This window comes from Mustela lutreola, chromosome 3, assembly GCF_030435805.1.
Source record: "Mustela lutreola isolate mMusLut2 chromosome 3, mMusLut2.pri, whole genome shotgun sequence".
Classification (NCBI taxonomy): Eukaryota; Metazoa; Chordata; class Mammalia; order Carnivora; family Mustelidae; genus Mustela; species Mustela lutreola.
The window spans coordinates 198,651,129-198,674,762 of NC_081292.1; the positions used below are offsets into that span (position 1 = coordinate 198,651,129).

Below are 23,634 nucleotides of genomic sequence, written 5' to 3' on the forward strand. Positions count from 1 at the left end.
AGATGCAGACAACTGGTGTGTACTTGACCGATCTCTAATAAGCTCTGGATACAAAGGCTCGGGTAAGCTTCTCTGGTTAGCAATGCCTTGTACACCTTCTCACCCATCACTGCTGGGAGATTTAGGTGTTGTCTGTGTGACTGCCCTGGGAGAGGACAACGGGAAGTGGGTGCCTTGTCTGCCCTGGACCCTGCCCTATGTTCCGTTTTCCTTCACTGATGTCCGCCCATAGCTTTTCACTGCAATAAACCACAACCGTGAGTATACCCGCTTTTCTGCGTTCTGTGAGTCTGTCTCACATTAAATCTGAAGGTGGTCATGGGTGCTTCTGACTCAGTCATCTTCGTTATCATCACCATCACCGTCCTCGTGGTCAGTGTGCCTTGACCAATATGTGTGACAACTGTGACGTGTTTTTCATGCGTTATCTTAATCACTCTTGACTACAGCATTGTCAAGTAATTAGAGTTATTCGCTCTGCATACCTCTCTCCTCCTTTCATAGATAAGGAAACAGGACGATGGGAGAAATTATGTAAATCACTAAAGGCAGAGCTAGGGCTCCCGGGCACAGCCTCCTGACTCCAGGGCCTGTGTCTGAGCCACAGAGCGCACGGCAGCTCCTGGCCACTAGTTCAGCCGCTGCCTCTTGCCTGTTTCATGCTGTTCACTGCTTGCTTCCCTCTCTGCATCCAGCCTCGCCCTGTTCCCTTTCAGGTCTGCGCCTGCCTCTCTTCTTCCTCTGCTTCTCGCAGCTGGAGGAGGTTAACTTCCTGACACCAGGTAGGAGAGCTTTTAGCTTCAAAAATGCACATTCGGTAACAGAGAGGCAGGGAGGAGAGAATGAGATGAAGAACACGAGGGCACATGCCTGTCTGAGCGTGTGTGCACGTGAGTACGTGTGTGTGTGTGTGTGTGTGTGTGTGTGCACCTCACGGGAACAGAACGGCAGACAGTGCTCTGAGCAAGGCCCCCGGGAGCCTCTACCACGAGCCCGCTCCTGAGCCTGTGTCGGTGTCTGTGCTCCAGCTCCCAGGGCCCACGGGGCCGAGGTGTGTCTGGGCTGCTTTGAAGGCCTGGCCAAGTGTGTGTGGCTGAGCTTTCAGCAGAACAGGATGCGGAAGGCGTGTTTCTACATGTGATGGGGGAGGTCCCAACACTACAAAGGAGCAGAACACAATCTTGTGGGACAGGCAGGACCTCTCCCTCTGCTCAGAGAAATGTAAGGCAGAGCACAGGGTATGCGGTTGAGGACTAGTGTGTGGGGACAAACCAGCCGAGGGCAGTGCGGGAAACCGGGCCGCTGACAGCGTGGAAAATGCTCATGTGTCTCTCCTTCGTCTGGCAGGAGGGGCTTCTTTTGCTCGACTAAGCAGGTGGCGCATTTAGTGCTGCCAGCTCTCGCTCAGTCTGGGCATCTTGGGATGCAAAAGAAGCAGGAAGGGGAGAAGCAGCTCGGGGCGGAGGTGCCAGTGCCTCGGAGGGAAGGGGGCGGGTGGACGGAGGCGGGACTGGGTTTGCAGAGGAGCCGGTGAAGGCCTGCGGGAGCACACACCCGCCCGCGCACAGAGGAAGGCAGGCCGGGCCCCGGCGCTGGGTACCGGTCTACAGTGAAAGGACGGGTGCCCGTGAACTTGCTCTACAGCCCGGCCTCAGCCGAACATACGCCACAGCCACCTGTTGTGGTTGCAAGCCTTCCTTAGGAGTCAGCACGATAAAGCTGCCCCTTCAGAATGGGCGGGGGGTGGGGGGGTGGGGGGGGCACTGAAACCCGTCTAGATACTTGCTTGTCAGCTGAGTGTCGGGCTGTAGCTTCCGGGAGACAGACACTGAATCTGTTCCTTGGCTCTACATGGCTTCCCACGGGCGGCAGCCCCCACATGCCGCTGTGTTGTGGCTGCTTTAATAAATACTTCTTGCTGCTAGTGATAACAAGGTTTTTGTATTCATCCTACTGCCAAATTCTTCAAGGCAGGGTTTTTCTAATTGTTAAAGCTGTGGAGCTCTTCATGTCTCTGAATCCCAAAGTTTTATTTTATTTTGGGTGTTTTGGATGAAATCACTGTTTCTAAGGAAAAGTTCTAACTTGAAAGTATTAATTAGGTATCTTCTGTATATCTTTAAGAGAAATGTCCTTTTTCCCCCCTTGTGGAATTTTAAATGACTCTACAAAACACATTTTCCAAGAAATACATTTTTCTTTCTCCTGTCTCCAAAAAGGGAATATATGGGATGGTGTTTCTGGCTATATGGGAGGCAGCTCTGCTGGGCTCAGCGATGCGTTCTGAGCAGCCGCTGAGCACCGAGGAACGGGCCGCGGATAAAAACAATAATCAACAACTCTGATCAAGATAAGCAAAGCCACAGATGTAAACAATCTTTGATATAGTAAATGATTGTTCAAATTGAAGATATTTTTTTTGGGGGGCCTGCTTTTCGTTGAAACTTAAAACTACTTATCTGTGAAAATGAGGCTGCTAGTGTTAAGGGTAGATTTTTTTGATTTACCAGGTCGACTTAATTTAATGTGGAAACTCTTCTCAAGCCCTTTGGGAGGGGCATATTTTGAAGAAATTCATGAATAGTTATGGGTGTTTGGTGGAAACTTCACCTAATATTTACAGAGTGACTTATATTTACACAATATTTTTACTTGTGTTATTTTATTTAATTCCAAAGGAAAAGTACTGAGGGTTTGGCCATCATTTTTGTTTAAGAAATAGATATAGCCCAGCTGTTATTTGCCTTATGGTTATAAGGAGGTTATTAAAAGAGGCTATTTTAGACTTTCCTGTGTTCATGCTCTGGGACACAGAACTTCTGAAACTCTTGACTTCTTATATGTCGGAACAAATTGTGTTTTGACAACAGAATTCAAAGGCCAATATACTAGCAGTGTTAATATCTGTTTCTTAAAAAAAGCTTGTTTTTGTTTTTTTGCCTAGTACAGTGTTAGATGCCGGGGTGAATCATTATATACAGTCGACCCTTGAACAACGTGGGGGCTGGGGTGCTGACACCCTGTGAAGGTGAAAATCCACTTATAATTTTGATTCCCCCGAAACTTAAGTACTAATAGCCTACTGTTGACTGAAACGAACGATGTTACTGATAACTGAGCTGATTAACACATGTGTATTCTATACTGTATTCTTATTATTAAGTAAGAGATGAGAAGAAGTTATAAAGAAACTCTGAAGGAAGAGAAATACATTTACAGGCTGTACTGCAATAAATCTGGGTATAAGTGGACCTGCACAGTTCAAACCCGTGTTGTTCAAGAGTTGACTGTATTTCTATTAAAATATCATGTTGTATGGGGCACCTGGGTGGCTCAGTGGGTTAAAGCCTCTGCCTTCGGCTCAGGTCATGATCTCAGGGTCCTGGGATCGGGCTCTCTGCTCAGCAGGGAGCCTGCTTCCTCCTCTCTGCCTACTTGTGATCTCTGTCTGTCAAATAAATAATTAAAATATTTTAAAAAAATACCATGTTGTAGTTTGATTATATGTAAATCTGTTAGAGAGGCTCAGATTTGTTCTAAGATGCTTTAAAGAGACGGGTCCGTGTGAGGAGCCAGGCTATGAGAACTTTAGGAGGCCTACTGTGTGAACAAATTGTAATTTCTAAAGAACCGAAGATTTAGCCCCGGGTTGTGATAGAGGCTGATGGCGAGGGAAGCCGGAATAAGGGTTATTCAGGTTTTACCCTCCTGATGTGAAGATAAGTAAGCCATAAATTTTAGTTTTTACTAATTAATTAATTATTTATTTTAGAGAGAGAGAGGGAGAGGGAGAATCTTAAACAGGCTCCACACTCAGCACAGAGCCTGATGCAGGGTTTGAACACACCACCCTGAAATTGTGAGCTGAGCTGAAATCAAGAGTTGGATGCTTAACTGGCTGAGCCACCCAGGCCCCCCACACGTTTTTATTTCTCCTACCTTTATGCCAGGAAGAACAACAACTGCAGCCTCTTAGTCACAAGCTTTTTTCTACCAATATCAGAGACGTACAAGGTAAGGCCGTGTTTGAGGGCTACTTGGTCCTGTGCTACTTGGAATCCAATGAAACTGCCACAGGGCCTTTGTATGAACTGTTCTCTAACCATACCATTACGAGCTTTATGCTTGTTCCCTCACTTCATTCCAGCCTCAGCTCAAATGGCAATGCCCTAGAGAAAATTTCTCTAATAAACCATCAAAAATAATAAAAAATAATCTCTCCATCCCATTCGAGCCCCCGATTTTCCTATTTTGCATCACAGTATTTATCACCACTTGAGATTATGTTGTGAGTCTGTTGTTTCCTGTCTGGTTTCCCCAGTAGTGTGCAAGCTCCATGGGGGCAGGGGTTGGCTGGCTCACTGTTTCTCTTATTCCCCAGCAGTGTGCAGTGCACGGAAAAATGAATGAATGATTGCATGAATGACCAAAGCTGGGGCTTTGATTCTAAGGAAAGGTTAAGGCAAAGTTAGAAAAGTTTTGTTCTATTGATGTACAGGCATAACCCACAGTCAGCTTAGCACCTATAATTCATGATAATTATTTGTCTTTCTCCCCTGCTACACTGTAAACAACTCGAGAGCAAGTATCTGTGAGCCTGGTTCACCAGTATACTCCCAGTACCTCAAAATATGCAAAAAGTATTAAATTGATTTCTTGAATTTGATTAAAAATATGAAAGGTGAGTAGGGATTAGCCAAGCCAAAGTCAGAGCTTGGTGGAGGCCCCTGTCCTTGACAGGAGGAACAGACAGAAGGCGGCAGGTGTGAGGAGGGAAGGCGGGGGAGGGAACCACGCAGAGCTGGAGAAGAGGGTGAGGCTGGCCATGCTGGATGCCGAAGGTTTACAGATTTGGCAGGGCAAGTTGAAAAGTTCTATCTTTATCTGAGGATCAACGGGAACATTTCACCTTGTATACGTGCTAGAGTGACATGGTCATATTTGTCACACCATGACTTTCTGGCTGCACTAGGAATGGGAAGGCCAGCAAAGAGGCTGCTTCCACCCAGACTAGAGAGATGGAAGGTACTTATGGCCCCCAGAAAGGACGCACCACAAAGGGAGAGCCTGCTCTCTGTCCTGCTCTCTGTTTCATTCACTTCGGAATTCCCAGCCCCCTGAACAAGGTCTGCCACCTGCTTTGTGGTACAATACAGATGGAGGAGCATTGCCCTGGCCGGTGACAGGAAGTAACAGAATCTGTATTCTGTGTGTTTCTTGTTCTCTTTGTTAAAACCAAGAGTCAGGACTTCCTCCTCTCTGCTTCCCTTGGGAGGCCCCCCTCAAGGCTGGCCCCACTCAAGACTTGGCTTCTGGTTCTCCCTTCGCTGTTAAGTGTTTGGAGGTCAGAACAGAGAAACTCTTGAATCCCTGAAGTGTTGTCAAGAATTTGAAGAAGCTTTGCTCTTATCATGAAGTCACTCGCAATTATACTGTCCAGATGTTTTTAACCATTTATGGCAGGGATATCTCAATTTTGGAAAATGAGTACTAAATAAGATAAATGTTACGTATAAATAATTATGACTTAAAAGATGATTACAAGTGTATATGTATATATATATATATATATATATATACACATACATCAATTTTTTAAAAAGGTTATATTTGTTTATTTGTCAGAGAGAGAGCGAGCGAGCGAGTGAGAGCATAAGCAGGGGGAATGGCAGGCAGAGGCAGGGGGAGAAGCAGTCTCCCAGCTGAGCAGAGAGCCCAATGTGGGGCTCAGGACCTGAGCAGAAGGCAGATGCTTAACCAACTGAGCCACCCTGGTGTCCCTGAATACCAAAATTTTTATGATTATTTCCCATTAGTGGGATTGAGGCTGATTTTAATTTTAATCTTATTCTTTGTGACATATTTCTTACTTTTCCATAATGGATGTATGTTACTTTTATGAAAATAAAAAATAATACATGTAACTAAAATGAGGTTTATAATATCAAATCCAGATTATAACATGAGGTGCTATTTAGATGTGTTTTAGAAAATGTGAAGGCTGGGTGGCTCAGTCGGTTAGGTGTCTGCCTCCAGCTCATGTCATGATCCCAGCGTCTCGGGATCGAGCCCCGCATCAGGGTCCTTGCTCAGTGGGGAGTCTGCTTCTCTCCCTCCTTCTGCCCCCAGCCCTTGGCTTATGGTCTTTTGCTTGTGCTTTCTTGAGAGTTGCTTCCACTGCCTTGCTCCCAAATAAATAAAATCTTTAAAAAATAATTGGTGTACATAATTAGTGGATGGGTATACCAATTATTAGGTGAGTTATATGCACAAAGACATATTAAATTCGACTTATCAAAAAACCAACAGACTTGGGAGAAAATGGGCAATTGGAATCCAAGTGATCCACTTTTTACCATTGCGTGTGACAGACTGACTTTGCCAGATAGCCCAACTATTAAAAATGGCCCCAAAGCCTGGAAACGAAGGAATTCGTTTTCTGGGAGCCAGGCCGTTTGAAGACTGACGAAGTTAAACGTGGGCAAGAAAGGGAGATTAGAACCTGCTGCTGTGGGTTTTTCGTTTTGTTAATCTGCTCCATTTGGGGAAGGGATATTTATTACTGCAAAAGCTGACTGAGAACATTTTTTGAAAGGTCAGGAGTGCTCACGCTTTGGGGTAGAAATCAAGTGATTCCGCAGTTACCGTGTGACCATCGCTGGTGGGAGGGGCGGGCCGGGCCCTCGAGGCTCGGGTCAGCCCAGGGAAGGGCTCCCTGCCATGGGGGGAGGCTGGTTCCGACTGTGGCCAGTTGAGCAGGACTGAGCGGAGGCAGGCGGTAGTAACCCCCTGGGGCAGTCAGGGGAGGGGCCGCCTCGCGGGGCGCGGCCGTTGCCGGGACACTTGGTGGGAAAGCGGGGCCGCCGGGTGTGGCGGGAGCGCAAGAAATGTGGGGGTCCGATTTGGAGGTGGGAAGAGGAGCGGATCGTGTCAGGGAAGGAAATGTGTCGTGATGTCGCGATGAGCGGCGTTCCCAAATCCTGGGTCACATTACTCCTCCGCTCTACGGCTGGCTGCTTTGAAGAGGTTCGTTAAGTACTGAGGCTTAGTTCTCTAGTGAACTATAGATCTGAACACACAAATTTCTTTTAAGAGGTACAGAATCAATTCTTTTCTCTCTGAGAGGCAACGTACTATACTGGAGCTAGACGGTCTGGGTTCGAATCTTGACTTTGGACAAAGTTTCCTCAATAGTAAAATGAAGAAAATAATACCAGTTACCTGATAGAGTTAGCGAAATGACTGATGAGATGATCTGTGTAAAATACTTAGGGCAGTGCTCAATCAGTGTAACTAGTGTTATTAGTTACATTAGGATCTACGAGGAAATGGGCACAGGTGGGCTCAACGACCTCACCGAGGGGACGTGTTTGCACCAGTCGGGGGTTGGGATGGCTGCGTGCGGGCGCATGTCGCTGGTGACGGCCCGTCCTCCCTCTCCTGGGCCGGCAGGCATGGTCGTGCCGTGCACAAGCAGCAGCTCGTAAAAAGATCCTGTCATTTCTCTAGGAAAGGTGTCCTCTATGTTTGTAAAGGGCACATGGACAATACATTATCAGATGTAGCCACGCGAGACATGGGTAGTTTCTGTGTTTGCTTTTCTTGAAGAGTAGGATAGATCAGGCAGGACAGAGGAGGAAATATTTACAACAGCTCCGCGACATTATCCAGTTGCTTCCTATTCAGCTACTAGTTTTTGAAGCATGATAAATCATCCCGCCTCAGTGCTGCCGAGACAACCAAACACATACCAGATGTGGAAATGCTTTTAAAAAATTTAAAATTGCTACACCTAAAAAAGGTATTGTGTGATTTATTTTTACCCTCTTGTACTCTGATTAGCTTTTATTTTATAATTTGAGCTTGTAATTTGATCAGATTGGGTTATGAATTGACCTCAGAGGCCTAAGAAATAAGAGACAGAAAAGTCACCTTTTAGGAAAACAATCAATAATTCCATACCATCTCTGTGAACCGATCCGCACAGGCCATTCGAACCCATTCTGGTGTCGCTGGGCTCCTCACTGTGAAGTCCTCGGCTATGCCCCTTTCCCTGTGGGCTGCAGCCACCGCATCAGTGATGGCGAAGAACACAGATGAGCCCAGGAACATTCCGGACTCCCCCAAGCCCTGCAAGAGAGCACGTTTGTTGTAGAATCTTCTAGACTAGATTACAAGCTACTATATTTCAGGACCCAGGTCTTTTTCCATCATTGTATCCCTAATGTCTAGCACAATGTCTTGTTCACAGTAATTCTCAATAATTTGTTCACTGACATATTGACTGAATGAAGCTTGAGTACTCATAAAAATCCCAGTATGCCCTGAAGTTCCTAGATCTGTAATGTTGTCTTTAAATCTTTGTCTATAGGAAAGGTAGGTGCGTGCATGTGTGTGTGTGTGGGGGGTATCCTATTGTTTATTTATTTATTTATTTTTAAAGATTTTATCTATTTACTCATTAGAGAGAGAGAGTGGGGGGGGGGCAGAGAGAGGAGCAGGCTCCCTGAAGAGCAGAGAGCCCGATGTGGAACTCCATCCCAGGACCCTGGATCATGACCTGAGCCGAAGGCAGGTGCTTGACTGACTGAGCCTCCCGGGTGCCCTGTGTGGTATCCTGTTTAGAGAAGCACATTCAACGGCCAACTTCATGAGTGAGAGAAAAATGCCTCGTTAGGACTGTAGCACCGGAGAGGTAGGATACTCTAGAAGAAGAGTACAGACTTGGGCAGCAGATGATGGCGTGCAGACCTATCACATGCAGGGAACAGTCAGGTAATATACATGAGTGATGTGAGCAGTTGAGGGACAGCAAGGAAAAGTGGGAATTACGGGGAATAGAGATATTGCCATGTCCTGTCTAAAGGGACCCCTGTTCTTCAGTTCTAGCAATTGATGTCTTCTAAGAATATAACCAAAATTACCAGATCATCCAATTTTTCAAGAGAATTTAGATAATCTTATTTTAATGTACAGTTCTCTGATTTTTAAGACTTATTTATTTGAGAGAGCGAGGAGAGGGAGAGAGAATCTCGAGCAGACTTGCTGTTGAACACGGAGCCCAGTGTGGGGCTTGATCCCAGGGCCCTGAGATCATGACCCGAGCTGAAATCAAGAGTTGGCCACTTAACCAACTGAGCCATCCGGGTGCCCCTACAACTCCCTGATTTAAAAAAAACACTGTGTGGGTCACAGAAAACACATCTGAAGCCTACATTTAGCCAGTGGGCCCCCAATTTGCAACCCTGAGCTGGAGACATGAAGTTCGCATCCTGGCTCTTACTTCCTCTATTTCTCTGGGTGGGATTATCTCTCAGAGCCTTTGTCCCTCTATTGGTGAAATTCGGGCAATGATATTTGCGTTACAGGGTGTTGTAAAGTTCAGGAAGTGCAAAAGCACCTAGCATAGCGCCTGGTACTCGGTAGGTCCCTGTTATTATTACATAGTACACTCCATGGGGCACCTGTAAACCCATGATTTTCCTCAGGCTCTGCCTATGAGTGGCTGGCCACAGCCACAGGACTCACAGGTTCCCCGTCCTACTGTTCTTGGTGGCCTGAAAGCTGCTCTTTGAGTGATTTCCAGCCTAATGAGAATCCAAAGGGGATGCTGATTTTCCTTCCTTTCAAATTTGCAACCCCCCCCCCCCCCCCCCCCCCCCGCCCCACGCACACCCAGAGAAAGTTCCTGGGCTGACAGTGCGCTCCAGTTTGGAAAGGAGAACATTCCAGAGATATAGGTGAACTCATTTTCTCATACATCAGTTCATCACCCCTAGTAAGAAGCCACCTGAAAGTCTTGAAAGGAAGTTTTAGCAATACATCTCAAGCCTAAAGGAAGTTTCTACCGAGAGTGACTTTCTCATAATCTCCATGCAGCAGTGCCAGTAAAAGCTAACCTTTCTTTTCGTTCGCAACTCCACTACGCTAGCAATGACTAACGGTTTGTGTCTTTGTTTCCTGACACCACCAACACTCTGGGCCAGAGAAGCCTTTGCTGGGGGCTTTCTTGTGCACTGAAAGCTCTTTATTTAGCAGCATCCCTGGCCTCTCTACCCAGAGTAGTCGCATCTCCTCGCTCCACAACCCCAGTGTGACAACCACGTATATCCCCAGACACTGCCAAATGTCCCCTGTGGCCCAGTGGAGAACCAGTGTTCTGGATCCATTTCTGGGGATGGACGAGAACCCTGAGCCCCCAAGAGGTGAGCGTTTCATTTGCCATCACAGGGAGCTGGCGAGGTGAGGGTAGGAACCCAGGTCCACTGAGGCCTTGGTCCAGGATGCTTCCGATGCTGCCGCAGCTTCCCAGGATTTCAGGAGTGTGACGCCTTCAATCTCATTTACTATTTCAGCCGTAAGGCTCTTAAGTGAAACTATTATTCTGTCAGATCGGAACTTTTCACTGAATTTTAGCATTTCCAGTGAAAGAGGATACTAACACATAAAGCCCTTGGCCAAGGATGGTCATTGGGCAGAGATCGCTTATCCCTGGGTGACTCTTCTCCAAATTCTAATAGTCTCTTGTCATTTGCTCCTGATACAGGTTGGCATGATTATGACCATGATTATGATTATTTTTGTCCACCTGCTTTCATTTACATGCTGCTCGATGATCACACCACACAGCAGCAGGTGTTTGGGTGCTTACCTTGGAGGAATAGATGGTCGGCGGGCTTTGTGATGATGGTAACAGGGAGACATTGAACTCCTCTGGGACGTCAGCGATCGCTGGAATTTTGTACTCATCTGGGCCTTGAGAGTACAGAACACCTTCTGGGGAATATTTTAGTTCTTCAGTGGTATAAAGGCCCATTCCCTGAATAAAGGAACCCTCAACCTGAAAGGAGAAAACGTCGAGCTCCGTGATGCTGTATGCCTTTTAGAAGTACTTGGCTACCCCAGAATGACTTTCAGGAAGTGTCCATCCTCGTGGGCCGGCACCTACCTGCCCAATGTCAATGGCAGGGTTTAGGCTGCAACACACATCCATGACGATGTCCGCTCGGATTTTCTGCCAAAAATGATAATGATCTCACCGTTAAAAACTTAAATTAAAAAGATTATCTTAAGGTTTATTTAAAGATCTCCACTTACTCCAGAACTCCTGCTGGCTAATCACCCCCCCTGAACCTCCTCAGTTTTAGAGGGGGGAAGAAATCTGCCAAGCCCTTCCACGTTAGTGCTGGGACCAGCCATGACCCCAGAAGATCTTACGTAATCCTGGTTCTGACTTCTTTTAAGTGATTCCAAAGTCCATGGTATCTGAGTGCCTTTGAGTGTCGCTTACTGAATAACTGATCCTGGTTGCTCACCTGATTCTAAACCTGGATTTGTTGTTCTGCTGCATTTCACGAGCTCCCGGAGTCCTCGCGATGATTTGTTGGAGGCGCTATTATTGCCATTTTGCAGAGGAAACCGTGTAGCCATACTGGCAAGTATGAAATTGGAGTTATGAAAGATCTTGGAACACAGGAGGTGAATGTTGAGACTGCCTTTGACTATGTTAATCTCCTTCCTTCCCTGAGAAACATCACACTAACTTGGCCCTTATACGTTGGCATAGGGCCCAGGCAGATTGGTTGTTAAGGAGAAACAGAAAGCCCTTATGTGCCAGTGGTCTACCTCGGAGTATCGCTGGGCTTTCCTTCCGCCCCCATGTCCTGGGCTTGTTCTGACAGTAGCAGCATCCTCTGTTTGGGCTTACCAGCTGGGCTCCTCCCTTCTATCAAGCCCTTTGGGTCAGCAGTTCTGTTTTGACTTAAAAGCTGACCTTTCAGACAATCTTCCATGGACATTGGGACTATCCTTCATTTATTCTCAACAGATAGGGCAGGAGGTTAGACACATCTCAGAGTGGGCCTTGAGTTCACTTCCATCTTGAAAACATATTTTGCCTTAAGGGTGTTGGGCAGTGGGAAGAGATGACTGTGCACTAACGGGACGGACGCACATTCCGGCTCAGCCAGCAGGAGCAGGCCTGCCATTCAGTTTCTCTGATCTCCCTTTAGTTAAAAGAAGTTTGCCTCTTCAAGGAATAAACTCTTTCACAGACTTATGTGATACCACAATGGCTGAACCTTAACAAGTAATAAGGAAGCCACAGGGACAGCCAGATTTTAACTTTACTGGTACCATAAATTCTGGAAGATCCCCATGGGATTGGTTTCTTCAGGGATTTATACCAAAGCCTTCAGCTAGACTTGTCAGATACAATATGTGTGTCCCCAATGCTGCAGCGACATATTTATATTGGAAATTTATTTGCTGCTTCTCTGAAATTCAAATTTAACCAGCCATCCTGTATTTTTATTTGCTAGTACTAAATCTCGCAACACCACCCATGGGGTAGAGAACCAGAATATTAGTTGATTCCTAAAAACACTTTCCAGGGGCGCCTGGCTGGCTCAGTCGGTTAAGTGTCTGCCTTCGGCTCAGGCATGTCTCAGAGTCCTCGGACAGAGCCGCCTGTCAAGCTCCCTGCTCCGTGGGGAGTCTGCTTCTCCCTTCCCTTCTGCCCCTTCTCCTGCTCATGCTCTCTCTCTCCCTGTCAGATAAATAAAATCTTAACAAAAAAAAGCACACCTTGGGGCACCTGGGTGGCTCAGTGGGTTAAGCCTCTGCCTTCGGCTCAGGTCATGATCCCAGGGTCCTGGGATCGAGCCTCGCATCTGGCTCTCTGCTTAGCAGGATGCCTGCTTCCCCCTCTCTCTGCCTGCCTCTCTGCCTACTTGTGATCTCTCTCTGTCAAATAAATAATTAAAAATCTTAAAAAAACCAGAAACACCTTTAAAAACAGCTTTCCACTGAGTGTGGAGCCCTGGCTGGGTTACAGGTGTGTCAGGACACTGGCACTTGGATTTCTGCGAGTCTGGGACAGGATCCTCAGGCTGGTCACCTGCAAACATGAGTTCCTTGCTTGAAAAATCGTGCTGTGCCAATATTATCATTATCTATGTGTGCCATGATGTGAAAAACATTAGGAAACACAGTTTTAAAATAATCATATGAACAATCTGTGATCCTAATTTCATGAGTTTACTTCTTCACAATGATCTAGAGTGAAAATGGAGAGATAATGTACCCTAAGGGTGAACTCAAGTAGAATGGAGGGCAACTGCTCTCCAGACATCCCTTCATTTACTGTATTTTCTATCTTATTTATATAAAGTTTAAGTGATGGACAGATTTACTAAGAATGGGACAATAGAAGTCATTTTGGTAAGAATTTCCAGTTAGTATTTGCAATTTCCTTCCTATTTTACATAAATTGACCATTTCCTTTTTTTTTTTTTTTAAAGATTTTATTTATTTATTCGTGAGAGAGAGAGAGAGAAAGAACAAGCAGGCAGAAGCAGAGAGAGAAGCAGGCTCCCCACCAAGCAAGGAACCCGATGTGGGGCTTAATCCCAGGACCCTGGGATCATGATCCAGCTGAAAGCAGATGCTTAACTGACTGAGCCACCCAGGTGCCCCAAATTGACCATTTCTAATTTCAGCTAAGAATGGTTCAAGATGATGCTGGAATAATCTGTATATGGAATTTAAATGTGTCATTGGTCCATTCTGTAAGTTTCCTAACAATTACTATACTTTGGTTATCCTATATTCTTTTTTTTTTTTTTAAAGATTTTATTTTTTTATTTGACAGAGATCACAAGTAGGCAGAGGCAAGCAGAGAGGTGGGGGGAAGCAGGGTCCCCGCTGAGCAGAGAGCCCAATGCGGGGCTCGATCCCAGGACCCTGAGATCATGACCTGAGACGAAGGCAGAGGCTTTTAACCCACTGAGCCTCTCAGGCGACCCTATATTCTTTTTTTTAAAAATAACGTATTTTATTTAAATTCAATTAGTTAACATACAGTGTACTGTTAGTTTCAGACGTAGAGTTCAATAATTCATCAGTTGCATTTAACACTCAGGGCTCATTACATCAAGTGCCCTCCTTAAGGCCCATCACCAGTCACCCCATTCCCCCCCACCTCCAGCAACCCTCAATTTGTTTCCTATGGTTAAGAGTCTCTTACTGGGGACACTATATTATATTTAAGTTTTCTGTAGTCTCTCTATTCTAAGAATGATACCTGAGGTATATTCATGGTTTACCTTTTATGGTGGAAGTCAGCATTTTTTGGGGGGAAGTTGTTAGCTTTTGATTAAATATGACTCTGCCTCCAGCAGGATGCTTGATTAAGTAGTAAACATAAAAATTATTTTTTCACCCCTGCCCCATCTGTTTTGTTAGGGACAGTAATATCCTTGGGATAACTGACTTCGGAGAAACATCACATTGCTATGTGTTCTCAAATGTTTACTCAAGACAATTTACTCAATGACCTATTCCTTTTGGATTAGATAAGTTGACCTTACTTTAGGAACAGATTTTTTTTTTTTTTTTGGCAAAAACTTTGGAAAGCAATTTTGTTGCCTGAAATGGAATAAAAAACAATGCATTTTAGGCTATCATGAGCAATTCTTTTTTGACTACATCTTTAAAAATTTTTTTAAATTAACTTAATTTTTTTGTTGAGGTATAATGGACATATGACTTTATATTAGTTTCAGGTGTACAGCATAGCAATTTGATATTTGTGTGTATTACGAAATGACTATCACAGTGGTCTAGTTAACATAGTTACCATTACCACACATGGTTAAACATTCTTTTTTCATGTGATGAGGAGTTTTAAGATCTACTCCCTTAACGACTTTCAAATATGCAATACAGTATTATTAACTGTGGTCTTCACATTGCACCTTACATCTACGTGACTTAATTCTTTTATAAACTGGAAGTTTGTAGCTTTTGACCCCCCTCTACTCCTTTCAACTATGCCCCTACCCCCTACGTCTGGCGACCCCCAGCCACTGGGAAGAGCAATTCCTTCCTTTTTAAGTGGAAATTCAGCGTGAGGCTGGATCTCTAGACCTTCCCAAGGAACTGGAAAAAAAAAAATCCTGTTCTTGTTGTACAAGTATTACAAAATTTACTGTTCAATTACAAGTATTTATCGTATGGCACAATTTTGAGGTTGTTGTTTTAACTTGCCAAGAGGAAAGGTATCTTCGGCTGACCTTGTGAGCTCCGGTCAGGCAGTCAATTTCAACCTCGGAACAGGCTGCTCCATAGACATAGTATGGAAAAGGGTCTCCTTCTCCCTTCTCCCAGTCCATGAAGGCCTTGTAGCCCCTGATGGAAGAAAGAAAGCCCATCAGCTTGTGGTGGTGGGGTTCCAAACAATGCTGACTCATTTTAAAAGCCATGATAGTATTTTATTGTATTGATACTTATTTCAACTGCTTTTTAAGCTCATTTAAACTGCCATCTGCATTTCTAACCCAGCTAATTACAGCAGCACTCTCATGTGCCTCCACTTAAAGAAGATACTCTTCGTGCTACAGTTAGGATGCCAAAAAGAGAGAGACTCCGACAGACTGTTTTGGTCTGGACCTCCCAGTGTGTCTGTATCCATGGTGTAGGGTTTGAGCTTTAGTCCTGTGGATTGAGGACCTCAGCTGATTCTATCAACATTCCCAAAGGGACCCCCTAGGCTGTGCTAACTGCGGAATCGGTGATGATTCAGGGATGGTTAAAAAAGGGCGTGGAACTCAGTGCCTTAATGTACAATGGAACACGTGCCAGGCTAAAGGGCTGATTTGCTCTCTTCTTGGTAACTGAACTCAGAGATTTCGAGCTCGTCAAGTACACTGGGCTGTCACCTTCTTCTTTACTTCTTTCTTCATGAAAAAGCTGCTTTACTATTTTCTTTCTCTCTCTCTCTCTGTGCATGTGTGTGTTTAGTTCGCTGATTTGTTTCACTAGGTTATAAAACTCATGTCATACACTTCCTGAACGTGACATCCGGCTCTCTTTGTGCTTCATTCAATAAGCATGAATTGACGGAGGGCCTCCCACAGACAGAAACGGAGCAAATGATGATTGGGGACCATCCTATGAGTCTCTTCCTGCCCAGAGAGGAGCCTCAAAACAGAGAGGTTTTATGATAAAGGGAGGGAGATTTGTAAAGTTGTTGGAAGTTGTTTCTAGTGACGGTATTTTCTACTACTCAACAATGAATAGTAAATGATGATCGGATGTTCTAAGTTATATTAAATTTTTTTTTACGCAATAAGGGTATTTTTATTATTTAACATTTCTTTGGACATAGTTCAAAGGCTTACATAAAATCATATAATCTGGGACGCCTGGGTGGCTCAGTTGGTTAAGCGGCTGCCTTCGGCTCAGGTCATGATCCCAGCGTTCTGGGATCGAGTCCTACATCGGGCTCCTTGCTCGGCAGGGAGCCTGCTTCTCCCTCTGCCTGCCATTCTGTCTGCCTGTGCTAGCTCTCTCCCCCCCCCTCTGGTAAAAAAAAAAAAAAAAAAAAAAAAAAATTAAAAAAAAATCATATAATCTTAGGCTTAGAAGGGACCTCACTGACCACATAATAAAAATTTGTTTTACAAATAAGGGAGCTAAGCCCCAGAGCAATTGGGTCACCTTATATTTTATCAGCTCCGTTCAGATATTACTGTAATTTTTACCTGAAGTATCCAGTGGCCGAAAGACTGATTCTTTGTTCAAAAGCAGCCTCTATCTGCAGAACGGGCATATTTAGTCAGAACAAAATAGATACATCATCTGAGAGGTGAAAATGAAAATATTCCCTATATCAAAATTGACATCTGGTAATTGTTGCTGGTGCTTTGTTGCCGGTGATAGAACTCACTGTAACGTTTCTTCCCTCAGCTGGTACACTAAGAGCTTCCTTCTGGTTGGGCTGAGCTGTCCGAACTAAACAAGTACAATAGGTTCCTGCTGCACATCCATGACGGAGGGGCTGAGCTCGCAAGGTGTTGGGGGGCTTCGTTTCTAAATGTTAGGACCCTCGATGAGAGTTTGAGTGTGAGATAACTGTTCTAATGAGATAAGAAAGGATGTTGTAAAGTTGGATTAGATGAGTCATTTCCTTTGAGACATGTTTAATAACAATAAGGCCTTTTGGTTTTCCTCCTCCCCATTTAAAACAACTGTGTGTGGGGGGGGGCTTAGGAAGGCTAAGTCGTTTCCTCTTCTTATTGAAGCAGAGTGGTAAGGCTTTCTGGGTGTTCTTCATATGCTTCCGTTCCTCCTCTCAGTGATGCTGCTCCCTATGTGCTTTCTTACACGTACCTGGTACACAGCATGGAGTAGCCGTGTCAGGCTTTCATGATCCTGCCCTTACGCAGAAATCCCTCCCAGAAAAACTGTGTGTTTTCCTCTCGGCCCTGCTTGGGACTGTTTTCTCATGTGTCGTCACGAACAGAGTGGAACACTTACCCAGTCTTCCCATGTACCTTCTGGATTTTTCTTAATGATGGGCTCAAGGCGTTTCAGAAGGATCTGACAAGCATCCTTGAGAGGGTAAAGAAGGGAAGCCTCATTAGAGCAGGACCTGGTGGTTGGGATTTGTGTGGAAGAACAGTGATTGATAACTGATCAGGTTGATCAATGTTTACAAAGTGCTTGATATGGATACACTGGGAACACAGAGACAGTGAAGACACAGTCCCTGACCTTGAGGAGTATCAGTTACTGCATGATTGGTTTTTTTAAAACCTCCCTGGTTCACTTCCTACAAAAATACAGGCTCAGCTGAATTTCTACTTTCAGTTCCCCTTTCTAGTTGTGCTCCTAATTCCTTCTGTTTTTCTACATTTTTGACTTATACCTTCTTTTGTATTTTCTAGCCATTAAAATCAAAGGAACAAAAGATCTTTTCTTTAAGCTATAGTATTTTTATTTAATTTATTTTTTAAAAAGGTTTTATTTATTCATTTGTTAGAGAGAGAGGGAGAGAACACAGCAGGGGGAGTGGCAAGCAGGGGGAGAAGCAGGCTCCCTGCTGAGCAAGGAGCCCAATGCGTACTCCATCCCAGGACCCTGGGATCATGACCCAAGCCAAAGGCTGATACTTAACTGACTGGGCCACCCAGGTGTCCCAAAACATCTTATTTCCATTCTAATTTGTGCTTTCTGGCCTGCAACAATAACATAGCAACAGCCCTGTGGGTCTGAGATATTACTCCACTCTGTCCATTCTTCCATCTGTTTATCCATCTGCCCCCAAACCACTGTAAGGAAGGTCTTGGTTTTGGATGTGAAGTGAGAAGATAACTAAATTTGTCTTTATAATAGTCTAGATCTGCAAAGTTTCTGATCCTTAACACAGAAACATAAAACTCCAGAAGATGGGTTAATGCTTAGTTTGGGTTGACGGCCCCCATACACACTGAGCTATTTCTATCTTGTGCTTGATCCTACCCAAAACTGGGTCTCAAGAAGTTTCCTCCACGTTTGTTCTGAGTGAAAGAACCTCTGGATTTTAGCCCCTAACAAGTGTGTCTGTGGAGGTCAGATGGATTTGAAAATGGTCCCTTTTGGTAGCCTAAGTGCAAGGTTTGGAGAATATGCTCTCCACAATGTCCCAATGGAAAGGTTTATAACAGAAACATGACATGACTTCAAAAGTATGTGCCATCGGGTCTCTGAATTAAGGAATCATAGTCTATTCTGAAAAAGTGAAAATTTAGCAGAAGAAATATCAGTTAGAAAATAAGTACAAAGGATTAGCACGAGTGCTGTGGTAGGACGGCCCTGATGTAGACACTTGAATGGAACCACATCTAAGGGGCCGGGGTTCTGCCTGCTGGTCCTTGCTTGTGTCAGAGGAAACCTGCCCAGCTCGGCAATACTCGGCGCCCAGATTTCTTCTCTCTGTGTGTCCCAGGGACAGAGACTGCTTATTCACCAAGCAGCATTCTCCCCCTGCTCCACAGCAGCTGGGCCTATGGCCTACCCCTCATCCCCTGCACTTGGACACGGCCGAGACTTGTGCCGCCAGGCGATGACTAGTGGAAGTGATTTGCATCTCTTCCTGGTCTGCCCTCTGTGCTTTCTCCCTGGTGATGATGCTCAGGGCAGCCTTGAGAGCCACACGCTGAAGGCGGAGGACCTGCCATTAGTCTCAGGTACTCTAATGCCTGAGCGCTCCCTCTGGACCGCTCTGTGCGCAAGGCAGGAGCTTTTGCTATGTTTGAGCCGCTGACACTACGTGTCTACGTGTCCCCTCAGGGTCCCCTCCTCAAATGAGCACGCTCTTCTGACAGTCTGGTTATCCTGAGACTGTGTTTAATGCCACAGATGACTTCTCGGAAGCCAACTGCTTGTGTCTGCATCGAGCTTGGAGAGCCCGAGATAGGGACACGGTGCGGAAGGGAGAGACAGGCTGGGGAGGGCACCTGCACGGCTCTGCCGTTCACGTCCGAGCCGATGGAAGCTGCAGTAGCGATGGTGTTGGGTACCATGGCCGTGCTTGTTTCACAGATGTGCACCGAGGACATGGGGATTTTCAGTTCACGGCTGGCCACCTGGGAGAAAAACAAATATTTTCGAGTCTGGTCAAGTCTTCTAGGAAGATGTGAGTCATATTTTTAGTTAAAAAATCCTACTGTTTATATTACATCCATGTTATCCTTGAAAGCCTAAATTAATGTGTCTTAAAAAAATTAAAACCACTTTTTTAGTAGAGCCCTGCTGATTTTTAAAGCCTTTTCTTGGTAATATTCCATAGTGGTTCTTCCTTTCAAAGTTAGTGTGTTTAGCATGTGAAGGGTTTACTTTTTTCCTGAGTTTTATTTGGTGACAGTGGCAGGGAGAGAGAGATGGGACCGACTGGTTCAGAGGTTGGTCTTAAATCTGTTGGTATGAACATCCGACGAATTTCAAATGACCTCGAGGGCCCGTCTTCTCTCATGTCCTCCCAGCCTTATCCTTGGATTCTCCCTCTTTTGTCTTCTATTTTCCCTCCTTTTTTTGCTCCTCTAGTCTTTGCTGTCCGCTTTCTTCCTTCCTGTTCTTTTTCTTCCAGGTTCTCTAGCAGACACATGTGGAAAGAAAGATATTTAATCACAAAGAAAGAAAACGAGAGTAAGAAAGGGAGGGAGGGAACAAGGAAGGAAGGAAAAAGCACGATTTTGGTTTCTGTTGTCTTTTAGTTTTGGCAAAAAAACTTTTCTCCCGACGTCTGTAGTTACGGACTTGTTCCCAAGTGCCAATCTACAGACTAACGCTGTTGTAAGATTAAGTTTCCCCAGAAAGAGGCAAAATGGGAAAAGAAAAAAAAGGGGGGGGCAACTTTATTGGTGTTTGGTGATGAAGAGCCCAAGAGATGTATTCGGTCCCCTTGCTGGGAAGGACAGGGGGAGGCTGTGTCACACACATCTGCACCGAAGTCTTTCTGGTCTCTTCAGGGTCCTCTCGCTGCCTCGCTGCCTCTCACATTCATTTTTCTTCCTACGATGGCTGTTATTTCCAGGAATAGGCATGTTTCCTCAATGGTGCAGGAGAAGGGCCTCTGACAACGCCTGGCTTACAGCACAGGAGCTCAGCAACCGTGAGGCGATGCTAGTCCTTTTCTGCCAGCATCGGCACATCGGTGCAGGAAAGGATCTTGGTCCCACGCTTCTCCCCCCGGGTCCGTCCCTGCAGCCGGTGCGTCCAGGAGCTGTGACCAGCCAGACCTGGCGCCTGTGCCTCTGTCGGTGGCTGGAGTTGGGGAAGGGAGGGAGAGGGGCTACAAGGTACGAGAACTGCGGAGTCCTGTAGGACTCTGTGGAATGTAGGGGGCGTAGTCCAGAGGAGCTAAGGGGCTGGAGGGTCAAACTGAGCTAGGTACTATAGTAATCTAATAAATTGGTCATGGTTAAATGAATTCAATTTAAAGGATTATTCTCTTTTCTCTCTTGAGATCCTATCTCCCTACTCTGTGCACATGTGTGTGCGCGTGTTAAAATGTACTTTAGAAATTATGACATGGTGACAGTGGATGACATACTTGTCCTTACTTGTCCAAATTGTGTATTAGCAACCTAGTGTCCAAACTTTAAAAATCATGCATACTGGTCGAAATAGAAAAGCTGGGAAACTCTTGCTGGAGGTAAAGCCTGCACGGGGCACCTGCCACAGTTCTCCAGGGCTCACTGGTGGTGGTGTCACTAACCACAACCTCCACCCAAAAGCCTGGCCACGTTCTGGGACTATTCATACGTACATGGGATTTCTGCTATCTCAGACATTCCATTTGCTATGGAAGAAGATTTTCAACCAAATCGTCAAGTCCTTAGGGTTTGATCATCTCCCCTGTAATTAGTGCCAACTGCCAGTCACGTCAACAATGTACAGAGAGATAAATGACTTAATTGTAGGTAGCTTACCTGCAGCATTTTGGTGTGAATACCTTGTCCCAGTTCGTTGCCTCCGTGGGTGACCAACACAGAGCCATCCGTGTAGATATGAACGAGGGCAGCTGCCTGATAAAACAACCCAGAAGGCACAGCTCAGTGCAAGTTTAGTGAGGTTCGATGTCAACCAATGAGGGAGTGACACCCCAGTCTCACTGAATGAGGAGGGTCGGAGAGGCAAGCTTTCCTGCTGGGATTCTGAAGCTTAGTTCTGTTCTAGGCAAAAGTCACCTGTAAAGAACATTCCTATTTAGGAATCTGGTTTTATTTATTTATTTATTTATATTTTTTATTTATAATTTTTTGGAAAATTTAATTTAAAATTTTTTGGCCAGGCTTTTGGGTGGAGGTTGTGGTTAGTGACACCACCACCAGTGAGCCCTGGAGAACTGTGGCAGGTGCCCCGTGCAGGCTTTACCTCCAGCAAGAGTTTCCCAGCTTTTCTATTTCGACCAGTATGCATGATTTTTAAAGTTTGGACACTAGGTTGCTAATACACAATTTGGACAAGTATGTCATCCACTGTCACCATGTTATAATTTCTAATTATTTTTTTATTTGAGAGAGAACACGAAAGAGAGAGCATGAGTAAGGATGAGTGGGGGAGCAGGAGGGCAATGGAAGGAGAGAGAATCTCAAGCAGACGCCACACGGAGCATGGATCCTGACATGGGGATCGATCTCCTGACACTGAGATCAGGACCTGACCTGAAACCAAGAGTTGGATGCGTAACTGACTGAGCCCCCCAGGTGTCCCAGGAACCTGGCTTAATAGGAGCCCCTCTGGATACTCAGGAGTTATGACTATTGGTTCTAACTCTTTGCAAGTCACTCCCCTGCTTAAAGTCTCTGGATGACCATTGAGCTACCTAATTAAACATTTATTACGTACTTGACGCATGTTCTGTGCCAACCTGTGCTCAGCTCTGGATATACACAGATGAACAAGATGTGGATCTTCCTCAACAATGTAGTAGCTCCCACTGGGATGGGGGACAGGTTGGAAAGCAGGTCATAAGGCAGAATGATTTGTGAGACAGTGGGCAGGGTATAAGGGCCCTCGGGACCTGGGAGGGCAGATCCAACTGCTTTTGAGAAGCCTGGGGAAGGGCGCCCTAAGGACACAATTGCATGGAATCATGTAAGGGAAGACGGGTTTACCGCTGGGCAAGGTGGGCCCAGATTCCCCACTGTTTGTATGGCAAAGCCTAGCTCCTTATTACCACATGAGGTCTTTGAGGATTCGGTCTAGTGTACATTTCCCGTCCCATCGCTATCTTTTCCTGCTTTGCCTTACTGCTGCTCCTTCCTGACCTGTGCTCATGCTAGAGCTGTTCTCACTTCCTGGCCTCCCAGGCCGTCAGACCCATACCTCTGGTCTCTGTTCGGTTAGAGCTTCCGCAAACACTTCTCATTCCCGTCTGGGAAGGATCAGTCACCTGCTTCTCTGCCCTTCCTCTTACGGGGGCGAACTGGGGTGACTAGTGTCCCCTGCAAATTCCTGCCCACCTGGAACCTTCCAATGCAACCTTCTTTGGAAATAGAGTCTTTGCAGATATAATTAGTTAAGAATCATAGTGGATTAGGATGGGCTCTAAATTCAATGACTGATGTTCTTCTATGAGGCTGTGTGAAGACACACAGCAAAGAAGGCCACGTGAAGATGGAGGCCGGGACTGGAGGGACGTGGCCACAAGCCAAGGGACACGGGGAGAACCAGAAGCTGGAAGAGGCAAGGGAACTTCTGAGGAGCCTTGCCCTGCAGACACCCTGATTTTGAACTTCAAGCCTCAGGAACCAGGAGAATATACATTTGTTGTTGGAAGCCACCCAGTCGGTGGTACTTCCTTATGACAGCTGCAGGCAGCGAATAAAGGGGGTGACCCGCCCTTCTCAGAGCATCTCATGGAAGGAGAGCACTTGGTCTCATTTGGTTTCGTGTCCTGTAGAGAACTAAGAGAAGTCTGAGTCACAGAGACACTAAATAAATGTTTGTTGAATTGGACCAATGGAAATGTGGTATTTTTCATTCCAGGAGGAGGAGGAAGGGAAGGGGGAAGAATTAGGACCTCATTGTATTCTGTCTCAATGGCTTGGAGGAGCTTTGGGGCACCCAGGCTTATAGATGCTAATAATAGTATTTATCACTGTGGGCCTTCTGACTCCCTCTGACGGTGCTCCCCATGCCTAGTTTGGAGAGTAGGTGTTCCAGCTTTGTGGGTCATCAGCTGCCCTGAAATAACACGTTTCAACTCTGAGCCTGGTGATTCCTGGACACATCAGTTTGGATCTCTGTGAAGAAACTGGAGGCCTTTCAAATAGAGCTTTAAAGTCATTCCTTGATATAAGGCTG

At 45.6% G+C, this 23,634-nt stretch overlaps 1 protein-coding gene across 1 annotated transcript in view; it reads right to left on the reverse strand.

Moving 5' to 3' along the window:
• The window catches only part of LOC131827973 (aldehyde oxidase 2), a 79,208-nt gene that overhangs the window by 4,118 nt on the left and 51,456 nt on the right, over positions 1-23,634 (reverse strand). The window contains exons 28-35 of the mRNA XM_059168893.1: positions 21,255-21,350; positions 19,281-19,409; positions 17,320-17,394; positions 16,545-16,597; positions 15,075-15,189; positions 10,949-11,014; positions 10,652-10,840; positions 7,963-8,130 (exon numbers count right to left, since the gene is read on the reverse strand). Of these exons, the coding sequence (XP_059024876.1) occupies positions 7,963-8,130; positions 10,652-10,840; positions 10,949-11,014; positions 15,075-15,189; positions 16,545-16,597; positions 17,320-17,394; positions 19,281-19,409; positions 21,255-21,350 (891 nt within the window). The remainder of the gene's footprint in view (positions 1-7,962; positions 8,131-10,651; positions 10,841-10,948; positions 11,015-15,074; positions 15,190-16,544; positions 16,598-17,319; positions 17,395-19,280; positions 19,410-21,254; positions 21,351-23,634) is intronic.